At 42.2% G+C, this 14667-nt stretch overlaps 1 protein-coding gene across 2 annotated transcripts in view; it reads right to left on the reverse strand.

Moving 5' to 3' along the window:
- The window catches only part of wdr7 (WD repeat domain 7), a 146725-nt gene that overhangs the window by 24002 nt on the left and 108056 nt on the right, over window positions 1-14667 (reverse strand). For both annotated transcript variants that reach the window (XM_083983743.1, XM_083983742.1), the window contains one exon: window positions 8046-8232. In XM_083983743.1, coding sequence (XP_083839869.1) covers window positions 8046-8232 — 187 coding nt within the window. The remainder of the gene's footprint in view (window positions 1-8045; window positions 8233-14667) is intronic.

Below are 14667 nucleotides of genomic sequence, written 5' to 3' on the forward strand. Positions count from 1 at the left end.
AATCTCCAGACTCAAGCCGATATGTCTCCAGGTAGAGCGGGGCAGACCGGTCACGGTGTAGGTATGCTCGGGCTGCTGCTAGATCACGGATTTAGCCGTTACAGCCGTACAGTAACGGCGGTGTCGTAAATCCGCGCGCATGCGCAGTTGAGTACTCCCTGTGGAAAAATAGCGATTTAAACGTCATTCTGCGGTAAAGTTTATGTTTTTTTGGTTTTTATTTGTATCTTATTTCACTGGCTAGCACGTCTGTATGTTTTTTCCGCTCTGCTATCACGTTAAAGGGTGGATTTGACCACCCCTCCATTCATTTAGATAGGGGTCTGGTCTTCTTGGGCTTTTCGAAGCGTCGCCAATATGGCCGCCGAGTGGCCTGACTTGCCTAGAAGGACTTTGGTATTGAGCATGTCAATAGACTTGCATGGTGAGCATGCATAGAGGCCATGGGGGTTGAGTGCATTACTCATTGTTTTTTTTTTTTTTACAACTGTACCTGCTAATTCCAGGTCTCTACAGATCAGTCAGTGTCCTCGGCTCTTGGACGACTCTTCTTAGTTTGATTTGGACTCTGTCAGAAATCTTGTGAGGAGCATCAGAGGGCTGTACTGTGAAGCCAGTTTAGTGTGATAGCGAGGTATGTTGAGTCTAAAGCCAGGCTCTCCGGTACTACAAAGATGGCTCTTTTAACGTGGCTAGATCACCATGGCAACTTATGCTTAGCTCAAAACATGGTCCCGAACAGGTTATGTTCAGAGTTTAATCATAAAATCGGCTGTAAAAGCGCCGCTGTTTCACTATTTAAAGGATAATTTCCGTTTTTTACAACCTGGACCTTATTTCTAGCATAAAATATGATCATTTACTCACCCAGATAACTTTGGTGTCATTTGGAGTCGTTTTGACGAACTTAGCCCCAGTGGAGCGGCGCGTATATCCGTATAATGCGAGAACACGGGGCAGCGCAATGCAGCCTCTAAATAACACATTATCCGCCGCAAACTCGTTCATTTCACCAATATTTAGTTATGATACACTAGTGCTATTCCCCTCCGAGCCCGTGGTGGCATGTTATCAACATCCTGCGCCTGTAGGTTGACCTACTGACCTCTGATCTGGATGATGTCATCTCCGGCCGCCGCGCGGCACGGCGATAATAAATTATTTCAGTGTTTGGCCTTTGTACAGAGACAATATGAGATTACACAGCAGCTGTAGCCTACATACTGACCGACTCCAGCTGCTTTCTTGGCTTTCCAAACCGTTTTGCACCTTCTCCTTTTCTTCATGTGTTCAATACTTATTCCCTGTGTCATTTCACTTTATTACACATGACTTAATCTATGGACATAAATGTTTGCATTTCCTTGTATGTGTGCATTAGTTGGGTTGTCGACATCTGTTAAAAATGTCATATCAATAGGTCTATTATAAATATATTTACTGAGAAAAATGTTGACGTGTTCAATACTTATTTACCTGCTGTAGGTCAAACTTGCTTTCACATGTAATATCATACTCTCTCACACACACTACTGTATTCCCAATCGTACACTACTATACACACACACAGTTCTATACTCTCTCACATACACAACAAGTAAAGTAGTGTGTGTGTGTGAGCAGTGTGAGTATGATGTTCCTTGTGGAAGCAAGACTGAATTATCTGCCAAACAGCCTCCTTTATACAGAGAGGGGATTACCCCACACACACACACACACACACACACACACACACACACACACACACACACACAGCTCTGCAGGGAGTGTATTGACGACTGGTTGGTGAATCAGGAACAAAAAAGCCTCATTGCAAGTCAGCTGCAGTGAAACACACCCTCTGTGCATGTGCACATGTGTGTGTCCACTTCATCTCAGCCAGTCATGCATTCAGCTCCTCACTCTGCCTCCTCTACAGCACAAACTGTCCACTGATGGATAACTAAAACCCAGTGGAAGCTGTGTGTGTGTGTGTGTGTGTGTGTGTGTGTGTGTGTGTGTGTGTGTGTGTGTGTGTGTGTGTGTGTGTGTGTGTGTGTGTGTGTGTGTGTGTGTGTGTGTGTGTGTGTGTGTGTGTGTGTGTGTGTGTTACATGTGTGTATTAATGTATTCTATCTCTCTCTGTTTTGTACTGCATTGATCTGATTATTGTGCGTCTCATTGATCAGCCCTCGTACTGTTTACTTCAAAAAACACCAGGAGGCAACAACACACAGCTGCAGACATCATGTTATCAATTATACATCATCATAAACTATGCATTTGTGTTTACATTTGTGTGAGTGTTGTCAAGGTTTTTACTGTTTATTCCAGCTTAGAAATAAAATAGCAAAGGCACAGCTAATGTCAGCGCTTAATGTCAGCGCTCCTCAGCTCAGTGTTCTGTTATTTCACTGAGATGAGAGGATCGACACAACTAGAATGTCTGTACATTCAGCAAAGCTGAGCTAAACTAAAACCAGATGAGCTAAGATAAGATAAGATAAAACCAGCTGAACTAAACTAAGCTAAAATAAGATAAACTAAACTAAAACCAGATTAGTTCAAATAAACTAAGCTCAAACTAGATGCACTAAACTAAGTGAAGATAAGCTAAGATAAACTAAATTAAACCAAACCCAGATGAATTCAGATAAGATAAGCTAAAACCAGATTAACTAAACTAAGCTAAGATAAACTAAACCAAACCCAGATGAATTCAGATAAGATAAACTAAAACCAGATTAACTAAACTAAGCTAAAATAAACTAAACCAAACCCAGATGAATTCAGATAAAATAAACTAAAACCAGATTAACTAAGCTAAGATAAACTAAACTAAACTAAACTAAACTAAACTAAACTAAACTAAACTAAACTAAATCCAGATGAGCTAAACTAAACTAAGATAAACTACCTGCTGGCTGTTGCCTTGTATGAATGGGTAATCACAAAGCTCTTCACCACAGGATGACTTGTTGCATTTCCTAAGATATAAAACTAAAAAACTATTCTTTTGAGAAAAGCTTGAACATAAAAGATTCATTCATTCATATTTTTCTGGACTTAATGTTTCGTATGTTTCATGTATTTTCTGACGTGGCAGTGCATTGATCTCTCAGGGCCACCGTACACGTGTGCTCAGAAACACTCGCAACATGAAGCCAATTTCCCCTCAGTGTCTGAAACCACTTCTTACAGAATTACAAAAGAGACATGTTGTGATTAATGATTGATTCATGTAGAATTATTTTTATATTTATGTGGTTTAAATAACCTTGAACACATTATATGTATATAAATTGTTTTTCACATGTTATACCATTAAAAAAAAGTAAAATTACAGTTTCTATGGATATTCATATACGTTATGGTTAACTCCTCATCTATCAAAAGGGATGTACAGTATATATATGACAACATATCCCCTTTAGGGTGATATATGGCAGCATAACACTAATATAGGAATATATGACATATTTTATTCTTGTAGAGGCTGTCTGAACACTTTTATCAACTGACAATAATTATCATTCTTAAGTAGTTTAGCTAAAAATAAATCAATAAAAACAGTATTGTGTGTGACGTTTGTTTATATTTCTATCATCAGTTAAATTGGTCTAGGATAATGATTTGCTTCTTGTACAAAATATTATTTTTTTCTCTTATAATATAACGAAAACTACCAAATACGAGTAGAAAGAATGTACTAGGTCAATAACCAGCAGTAGTAGTAGTAGTAGTAGTAGTAGTACGGTTAAATCTAAGATAATAATAATCTAAAATAAATATTAATAATGTCCATCCCTGGGTAGAAATTATTTTAGGGTGAAAATCTTTATTTTTTTGTCTTTTCAAGTTCTTGTCACTTTGAGTTTTACTAGAAATGTATCTACTAAAATTGAATTGTGTAGTTTTCTCTTCTACACACACACACGCAGCAGACATATCTATACTCATTTAACCAGACTAGCCCGGCTTGAGTTTCAACCTTAATAGGATCAACTTATGTTGGCCAGTTAGATTTCAGTAGGACGGAAGACACACACACACACACACACACACACACACACACACACACACACACACACACACACACACACACACACACACACACACACACACACACACACACACACACACACACACACACACCCTTCTGTACCATCAATGAAGCGATGCCACTGAACCTTCTCTACTCCACCTGTGACCCTGACTTTTATAAAACGCTGCTTCAAGTTTAACCTCCACTTCACTGTGCCTGTATGAAAGCAGCCATGACCTCTGACCTCACGGTTGCCGGTAGTGATCCTGATGGTCCAGGAAGTGAGGCTGACTGCTGCTGCTGTCAACATCTGTGGTCTAACATGGACTTGTGAGTGGAAGATCTCAGAAAGTCTGGTTGAAGCAGGAGTCACGGTGACTAACAGAAATCAAGTGGATGGTTCCCTTCACACAGACTATCTATCTGAAGGTCTGAACAGGAAAACAAATATGTAATACGTCTTCCAGTCTGTACAATATTTGTTCTTCCTTGTCAAAATCTGTCACCCATATTACCCACAATGCAACCCGAGCATCGACAGCTGGGTGTGTTTAGTTAGTGGCTGCTGTAGCCTGGAGCTCTGCTCACTCCACACCTCCACACCTCCACACCTCCACACTTTTCTCATTTTCAAACTTCAGACTCGATCCACTCTGACTCCAGTGACCTGAGGACATTCATCACACCCACAGGCTTCACAAGCAGCTAACACTACTACATCTGCACACCTGTAAACAAGCCGCTGTGGAAAGTGGCGTTCCACTTAAAGGGATAGTTCACCCAAAATTCAAATTTCACTCATTATCTCCTCCCCCTCATGTGGACTAAGGGCTGGGAGAAGTTTCAGAGTCCTCCGTGGCTTCTCTGAGTTACAGGGGGTCTCGGCGTAGCAGTGCATGTCCATATAACGGTTGCAAATGGATACCAACTGTCTTCGTAACAAAAAAACGGAAAAACATCCAAATACCTCCATGCTGCTCGTATGTAATGTCCGTCTTGTATTGAAGGCCCGAAATGCGAAATTGTCCCAAAAAAAATTTAATAAATCTATATTTCAAGCTTGTTTTGTAGCGGAAGCTCCTCGAAGCTCCTCTTCCCGGTTCGTCCAAATTTGACGAACCGGGAAGAGGCGCTTCCGCTACAGTTTTGGGTGAACTATCCCTTTAAAGCACCGCTGTAAGTGGGGCAAAGAACCAGAAAAAAACCCATCATGGTACCACATGCACACAGACTAACACACACGCACACAGACAGAGGACTCACATGTCAGAGCAACGCAGACATCGTTACATCACCATAATGTCCTGCAATCACATTACAGCCTGGCCTCCATAACTCAGTGTGTCGGCTCTGTAATGTCTAAGTGTTTCTCTGTCTCTCTCCCGCTCTCTCCCTCTGTGTGTGTGTGTGTGTCCATACACTGACAAACACAAACAACAAATGAGTCAGTGAGGACAAAGTGAGGGATCTGATATTGTGTGTCTTTGTGTTCTGTAATCTACTGTATGTGAGGTTTGTGTTTATGTGCATGTATTGAGAACTGTACAGTCCATGTCACACTATCACATACCATAATACCAGACCATTAAAAAAAAAAAAAAAAACATTTCTACTCTTTAAAAATGTTTGTTTTACTGCTGTTGTTTCAGACTTTAAAAATCTACTTTTAAAGACACCATTAAAAGGAAAAATGTATTTTCCAAGCTTTAATCCGGTGTCCACATGTTAACTGTGCATTTATCGCTCCATAAAAACCATATAAGAAAGATATTATAATAATATTATAATTATAAATATTATACCCTCTGCCTGTAATATGAATACTAACGTTTGATGACTCATCCTGCATTTGTGGGCGGTCCTAATTCCTTATCCAATTAAAAATCAAAAAAGTCCAATGTTTACATACGTCCTCCAACTACAAATTTTTCCCATGGCAACCTCAGTGCTGGACCTGCTGGCTAGTCTGAGAGAACGGGCTGGTGCTGGATTTTCTGTGTGAACTTCTACAAACTTTACGGCAGCAGCGCTCCATTCATTGTTCACTGTGGACAAACTCCACGTGAAGCATCAGCTCCATCAGCAGGATGAGCTGGCAGCGCTGCTCCCTCCAGCTACTGGCTCAAACATACACAGTCTGACTGCAGGAACATCTTCATCCATATCATCATCCTCATCTGTCTCATCCCCACCTGACTCATCGATGAGGTCGGCAGGTGGAGGAGAGCAGCCTGTTTTCATTGGTATTAAGATCTTGGTTACGCAGGTCATACATTCCACGCTATTGGTTACTATAGATGTCAATCAATATCCGCAACAAGGCTCTCCAGAGAGGCTTATTTGGTTTAGCGTGGCTCGATACAGATGAGCAAAGCAATAGTTAGTTAACCACCACTACTGTGTTTTGTTTATTCATCGACATGTTTATCTTAGTTTTTGCTCTTTTTTTCCTGATGTTTCCGATCATCCCCAACATGTAGTGTTGTTGCCTTCTATGTGTGTTTGTTTGTATATTTATTTCGTTTTTTTTTTCCTTAGTCATAATTTATCTTACTTTGGTATATGTTTATGTCGGCATATGTGTGTATGTATGTGTACGTGCACATGCATAGATGTGTATATGTGTGTGGGTATATGTACTGTATATGTACATTGTTATACTGTTTTCTTCTTTTTTGTTTTACTTTTTATCTTGGTTTTTCTTTTCTTTTCTCCCCTTTTATAACCCTGTAGAGTGTGGAGGGAATGTCTGTCATTGTTTGTTTATTGGAAAATTTAAAAAAATAAATAAATATCCGCAACAAGTCCCCTCCTACCAGTGTGTTTTAACTGGAAACATGTGATGATGTGGAACTACATGGTTCTGAGAGCGGTTACAAGGTCTTTAATACGTTTTGGAAGTATTAGCACAAGACTTGAAAGGAAACCAATGCAGTCACAGTACAGAATTCATTTAGGGGCCGTGTCCACCAGACGCGCTTTCAGCTCTGACAGCGCTCTCAGCGCTGCTTTCCCAGCGCTTAGCGCTCTCTCTCTCCCTCGTCAGAATGCCGCTGTTGCTAGGTTACAAAACGAGTCCTCTGACACTTCCGTGTTCCGGCCTTGTTTAATGTAAACACTACAACGAGTGTCAGAAATACACAATAGCATTAGCGGCAGCTTTTGACATGGACCCTGAGGTCGGCCTACCTTCAATACAAGTGTGGGTCAGGATATAAACCGAGCCACGTCTCCGGTTGTGTTGCGGTCGGTAACGTATGTCCCGCCCCTTCTTGATTCTGATTGGTCAGTGCGGGGAAAAGTGACATTGACGAGCGCGGCGCTGTTCTAAAAGTTGAACAGATTTCAACTCGAAGCGCTCTGAGCGCCGCGACAAAAAGAAGCAAGCGCCCAGGGCGTTTTACCGCCGAGGGCGCTGAGAGCTGTGAGCGCCCAACTCACTAGGGTTTGAATGTAAAATAGACGCCCAGAGCGCTGAAAACGCGTCTGGTGGACACAGCCCCTTAAAGGGGACATATCAGGTTTTGAAGGCTCTTTAACAGATTTGGGTGTTTGTCTTCCGGCCCCGAAAATGTGAGAATTGACGAAAAAAAATCAGTAATTTGTAGGCTCTTTTAGGAGCTGTTCCCTCAGTTGTCTGGCAATGATGTAACTAGTTTTTGAATTTGCATAACCCCACCCCTACCTAGTACCAGTAGAAGGGGGCGGGGCAAGCAGTGGCTCATTTGCATTTAAAGGGACAGTCACTGAAAGCAGCCGTTGTGAACAGGGCTGTTTAGAGAGGATGAAAAGAGCTGTGATGTTTGATCCTTGGGGGATTTTGACCAAAGCATGTCACAGACATGTCTTTAAGACACCTGGGGACTGTTTTAATTTGAGGAAAAGAGGCAGAATATGTCTCCTTTAAATAACCAATTAGCATATTTGTCAAAATATAAAATACTAAGTATTTGTAATTTTGAAATAAAAGCCACATATGACTTGGCTGTGTGTGTGTGTGTGTGTGTGCGTGCAGACTCACTTGGCCAGCTGCTTCTCTGCGTCGGCACAGAGCTCCAGCAGTCCCATGAGCACCGCTGACACATCCATATACGGCTCCCAGACAGTGAAGCCTCGTCCAATCAGATCGATGGCGGTGCGGCGGATGGTGCTGTGAGGGGGGAGCTTGGGGCTGGGGGGCTGCAGAAGCAGGAAGGTCAGCGCCTTACCTGTTAATACAACAAACAGTGGGCTAAGAACAGAGTGGATGGATGGGGGGGGGGGATTTATCTGAGAACAACAGGAGCTTGTTACCACACATTCCATGTGATTTAATCATTTTACTTTTGTCATCTCTCTGCAGAGGTGAATATGATGGGATGTGTTCAGATCAATTCAGTCTTAAAATACTGCAGTTGATTTACTAACTTAAATCTGCATCAGTATAGTTACTTGTTTACTTGTAGACAGAAATCATACACGCTTAAGGAAAATAATCATTCTTAATGTTTAAAATGGGGTTTGGGTAAAAGTGATTTAGGTTTTGTGCCACACACACACTCCTCCACACACACTGACACACTCCTTGGATAAAGACAGCGAGCAGGATGGGGGTCACTTCATCGCTGACCTGACATTTGAGCCAGGCTCTGTAGGGACAGACTGACCATTAAGACTGCGGAAAATATCCCCCATCCCTCAATAACATCTCCCCTCCTCCAAACACACACACACACACACGTATCCCTCCCCTTTCCCCCACCAGGTGTCTGTCTGTCTCTCTCTCTGCAGGTCTCACCCACAGTAGCCTGAGGTCCAGAGCTTTTAGCAGATTCTTCACAATGTGCTACACAAAGATAAAGGCGGTGAGGAATCTTGACCCAGAGGTGGGTTAGATATATGGAACATGGTCTTCTAAAAGTTAGGAACAGAAAACAATATGATAGTCTCTGTGGCTCATTTGTTTTCATGTTTAAATGATCAGGTGGTTGATTTGCTGCTGATATAGTGAGGAATATCTCTGTACCAGTTGTATCAGAGCTTTTTCTCTCAGGCTTTACATTAACATGAAGGCTCTTATCTTCTACTGTCTGAATCCACTCCGATCAATACACTTGATTGTATTTTCACTTTAAATGTAAATGCTAAACAGTCATAATATGAAGAAACATATAATACAATATAACACAGATCATTTACTTTAAGTATTTATAATCCTGTGGTGGCTCTAAAGGTCCTCCAGTCTCCAGACACACAGCTAATCTCATCATCTGGATCTTCTGGCATTTTATCATCAGTCCGCCTTAAATGGCAAACCCCCTTCCTTATTGGTTTATATCTACACACACACACACACAGCCTATGGATGGGAGAGGAACGATAAAAGAAAGATGAAAGATACAGCTAAAGGCTAAGTGTGTTAGCATTGCTGGTTATGACCGTTGTAATATATAGCAGCAGTGACAGATAGAGCGCTAACCGTGTTAGCATTGTTGTGCTACGTCGTTATGGGTGACGGAGTATGAGATGGGAAGTGCTAATCGGGTTGGCTGTTCTGGCTGCTGCTCCGGCAGAGGGACAAAGAGCCAGATCGGCTGCGTCCTTAGCATGTGTTAGCATGTGTTAGCATTGGGACAGAATCTGTGATCGGGGGACGAACTTTGACCTCCAGATCATCAACATGAGCCGAGCAAACAGCAGTAAGACTTGAATCAATCCTGTTTCTGTTACACACATCGATATACATGCAAACAGTGGACTATAAATATCAGCAGTGATGTGGACTTGAATGAACTCTGACCCCTGTTAATGATTAGAACAAATCAAGACCACACAGAAATCAAACACGAGAGTTACAGACCTCAGTTTTATAGGGGGAATTAAGAACAGTTTTTGAATTTCTGCCTTGTGAAAGATTTTTTTTTTTTGCCATAATTAAAGAAAAATAGCCCAACATATGAGACATGTTCCCTATCCATTTGAGGAGGAAAGAAGCTTATATTCCAAGAATGAGTGGCATACCCCTTTGTGTAATCTGACCCAAGACCTTTCTATTTTGTAACATTTGGGTGATTGGGACAGCACATCTTTGCATTGATTTAAGTTAGTGTAAGCATATAAATTGCACAATTTAATTCACTTAAGTAGGATTTCACATGCTCACATGCATTTCATTCTGCTGTTCATCATTATGAATTAAGACTCCATGTTCATTTCTGTTAAACTTTTATTATTGAAGGTTAAAAATCCATCCGCAATTCATACATTATAAAGCTGCCTTTCCTCACTGTCAACTGCCTCCACTATCTCTCTTCATCCTGTCCTCACTCCAATTGTATTGCCTTCCTGCTGTTTTGTTGCAATACTACATCATATTCATGTGTCCATCAAAGGTTTGTGAAATACATCAGCTGTGACAATGTTCTGACCAAGGGGGCAGTTGTCGGTCTGAGAAGTGAAGCTCACTTCCGCGTTCAACAAACTGCAATCCCCTCGGCTTCCTCTGGGGGCTGGTGTCAGAAAGCAACATGTCTCCATAGACCCCCATGTTAAAATCACCGACTTTACATCCTCAATAAACATGGCCTCAATCGATAGTTTCTACCCCTGCACACACTCTGAGTTTTTTTTTTTTAACTCTACTGTTTTACTATTATTAGGTAAAAATTCTCGCCAATTAGGGCACGGAAACGTTGAGTGACAGGTCTGGAGACGGCTGCTTCGAGGCCAGTGGGCGGGTTCTCAGCTGGTAAATCCAACATGGCGCTGTTCAGGCCGCCATATTTGAGTCACAAAAACGACTCCACAAAACCAATGGGTGACGTCACAGACGCTACGTCCATATTTTTTTTACAGTTTAAGGTTCTGACCTTAAGATGAAAACTTGCTAAAGCTTATGTCATTTTCCTCACCTGATACACTGCAGGGTCAACCTCCTGTTTGATGCTTGCCCTGCCCACATACGTGACGTCACACCAATGGGGGCATGGCATTTGGATTATGTGGTTTCACAGCTAGGGCTCAACATAAAAGTTTGCATTTTCACTCTTCAGGCAAGAAAATAAAACGTGTATCATTATACTGTCCCATTCAACCTTATGTCCCAATCACCCTGAATTCACCCTAATGTCAAATACGGTTCCAGGGTGCCATTCCGAAGGGCCGCCATTCTGAACGTTTACTTTAATGTTTCGGAATGCCGGCCCTTAAAGGGATAGTTCACCCAAAATTCAAATTTCACTCATTATCTACTCACCCTCATGTGGACTAAGGGCTGGGGAGAAGTCCTCCGTGGCTTCTCTGAGTTACAGCGGGGCTCCGTGCAGCACTGCATGTCCATATGACGGTTGCGAACGGGGCTCACTTTTCTTCATCCAAAAAGACACATTTGGACTGACACCCAGTTCACGGCTCCACCGGTGTCAGTGCAAATTGTGCGAGATTTACAAACAAGCTTAAAATATATATAGACTTATTTAATTTTTTTCAGAACAATTTCTCATGTTGGGGCTTCAATACAAGAGGGACATTACAGACGAGCAGGATGGAGGTATTTGGATGTTTTTTGGTGTGTCTTTTGGACGAAGAAAAGTGAGCTCTGTTCGCAACCGTCATCATCCACATGAGGGTGAGTAGATAATGAGTGAAATTTGAATTTCGGGTGAACTATCCCTTTACTTATTTTTGAAAAAGGGGCATCATTCCGAACCTGAAAAAAGGTGTGCCATTTCGAAAAGTTGGTTTAATGTGCTGTCGTAAAGCAGGTGAAGTGATTGCTGCGGTAGGATCCGCGGATCAAATCCTGGAGCGGCCGCACATTTGCATCTTTTTTGTCTTGTATATTTGCCCACTGTACATTATTAGACACACCGGCCCATGTTAACCCATTGTGTCGTTCACACACACCAGACGCGCCACCGGCTCGCGCCACTGCAGCGATCGTCTCATCTGGTCGGACTATTTTCCGCGAGCGAACGCACCAAGCTGAGCAGGAAGTCAAACAAAGAAACACGAGAGAATCCGACCCCGACCCTTCAAAATAAAACACCGCGACTGACACCTTCGGAATGGCGGCCCCTCGGAAATCCAGAATAACGGACCTTCGGAAATTTTCGGAATAGCGGACCGTCGGAATGGCAGTCCTTCAGAATGGGGGTCGCCCCCCGTCAAATGGTACATCTATCTGTGATCTATCTGATTGGACACCTGCTGTCATTTCAGTATTTGCTGTTTTAACAACCACTGCATATGTATGATGGTGGGGGGAGGGGCAGCAAAAGGTCATCAGTCAAATGCAAAACCCAAAGAAAAGGGTGTGTGTGTGTGTGTGTGTGTGTGTGTCTGTGTGTGAACTTAAAAGCCCCGTTATAATTTTCCTGGACAATTAAAGATAGCCATTGACAATCAGTGCTCTAATTGGCTGGATCGAGATTCAAATTTACGACCCCCCCTCCCTCCTGGTAAGCGAGCAGGAAGTGAAGGAGCTCTGGACTCTGGTCCATTTCTCACAGCGGACATCTTTGTTTAAAGGCTGAACGGGGCCAAATGAACCAATAGCTATTGACAAAGCATCAGTCTGCCATAATGAGCTGTTAGTTAGTGCAGTAAAGATGTCACATTAACACACAGAGGGTGATTAGAGCCAGAGCAGGGTGGGGAGCAGGAGGAGAGAGGGAAGGAAGGAAGAAGGGGAGGGAAGCCGAGAGTGGGAAACGGTGACAGATCGGTGACGTCTAAAGTTTACCAGGCCCAGTCAACCAATAACAGGCTTTCTACCTCCATTCCCCGCTCTTTCCTCCCCCCTCGTTCTTTCTCTCCGTTTCAGCTTAAATGAAAGGTGAAGGTAAATCAATGCTGGGGACTTGGTTAGTGGATGAGAGCCGGATCAGACTGGCTGCAGTGAGAGGAAGAGGGAGAAAAAGAACACTGCAAAATAAGGAGGAGGGAGAGAGAAACTTATGCCATGTGTTGTACATGGTACTAGATCCAACACCACAGCCCCTGACTGACTGGCAGCTAGCAGCTGAGCTCAGCAGGCTGCTGTTTCACTAGGATGTCTCTTCTCCACTGGTCAGACCTCACTAAGACTTCTGCTAGCAACTGGTTACATCAGCATTCACACTTTGTCAAATGACAAAGATAATGATAATGGATTGTTGTTGTGGTTTTTAGATTTTGTTCTCAAGTGTAACTCAAGGTGAAGGATCATCAAAACCAAGACAAACAGACTCAGAAACAGCTTCTACCCATGGGCTGTCAGGACATTCAATATCCACCCGTAATTACCTCCAGTCACTCATGGACAACTAGCTGGAGGCATGTGCAATACACTGTGGGAGTGTGCAATACTTGTAGTAATGTGTTTTATTATGTGTAGCATGTGTTTCTTTTATTATCTATCTATCTATCTATCTATCTATCTATCTATCTATCTATCTATCTATCTATCTATCTATCTATCTATCTATCTATCTATCTATCTATCTATCTATCTATCTATCTATCTATCTATCTATCTATCTAATTCCTACTGTTTTGTTTCGTATGGTGAGGCAATTTTCACCCCAGGTGAACAATAAAGATTTATTCTATTCTATTCTATTCTAAACATTAGACACATGTTCTGATCAGCAGTGATGTAAACGCAGCATCTACATGCCCAGCACCGTGCTGTTACAGCAGCAACACAGCAGCTACTGTATGTTTGGTCACCAATCACATGGAGAATCTCCTACTTCCATTGGAGCAACAACTCTGGGAAGAGATGTTAGCGCAGCAGTGAGCAGCCCGCTGGCTCCAGAGAGCTGCAAGTGTGTGTGTGCTCTGTAAGCAGCAGGTAAGTTTGGTGGGTAAAGAGTAGAACTAGCATCCTGGTGATTAGATAAACCTGCACCAAGACGTTTACTGCCTGTCGATGTTAACTCACATGTATACAATAATGAATATTGCGGATAATGGTAATAAGACCAAACATGTCCCCAAAAGTGTATCTGCTCATCAGTGGCCTCTAACTATCACTATGTTCAACCTTAGTAAGTGCTCTGCTCTTACTGAAATATGAATGGACTAAAATATGAATAATGCAGGAAGCTCAGCTCTCTTCTTCCTGGCCAAATGGATTGCTAAACAAATGCTGCAACATTAAACTACAAACAAATGAATCACAGAGAGGTACGAAGGTTAACAAACAATACAACTTCTCCATCACTGCTATTTATACTTCGGTAATTGGTTACTTTATAAATATACAGGTGGTGGTGGTCAGGCCTAATAGTCATTGTATTTTGCTCTTTTTTATTTTATAACGCTTTGTAAATCTATGACGTTATCACATTTTACTTTCATTACCTGAGACAGAAACACTTCAGCCAATCATAAAGTCACAGTATAAAAACTTAGTGTGTGACACGTTTGGTGTTGTGTTGGATTCAAACGGCCACGACAGATTTTTGTCTATTCCTCAGCGAAAAATTATGTAGTTTCCATCAACATAATTAAGTTTGTCTTTTATTTCTCTTGTGCTGTCCTTCCACTTCCTCCCTTCCCTCCGTCATCCGTCTTTCCTTCATTCCTTCCATCCTTAGGCTCGGCCTCTCCCTCCATCTCCCCTACATTTCCCCCCTCGCAATATGAAAACATCAATCTATACTCTGCTGTACAGACCA

This window comes from Trachurus trachurus (genome assembly GCF_905171665.1).
Source record: "Trachurus trachurus genome assembly, chromosome: 12".
Lineage (NCBI taxonomy): Eukaryota > Metazoa > Chordata > Actinopteri > Carangiformes > Carangidae > Trachurus > Trachurus trachurus.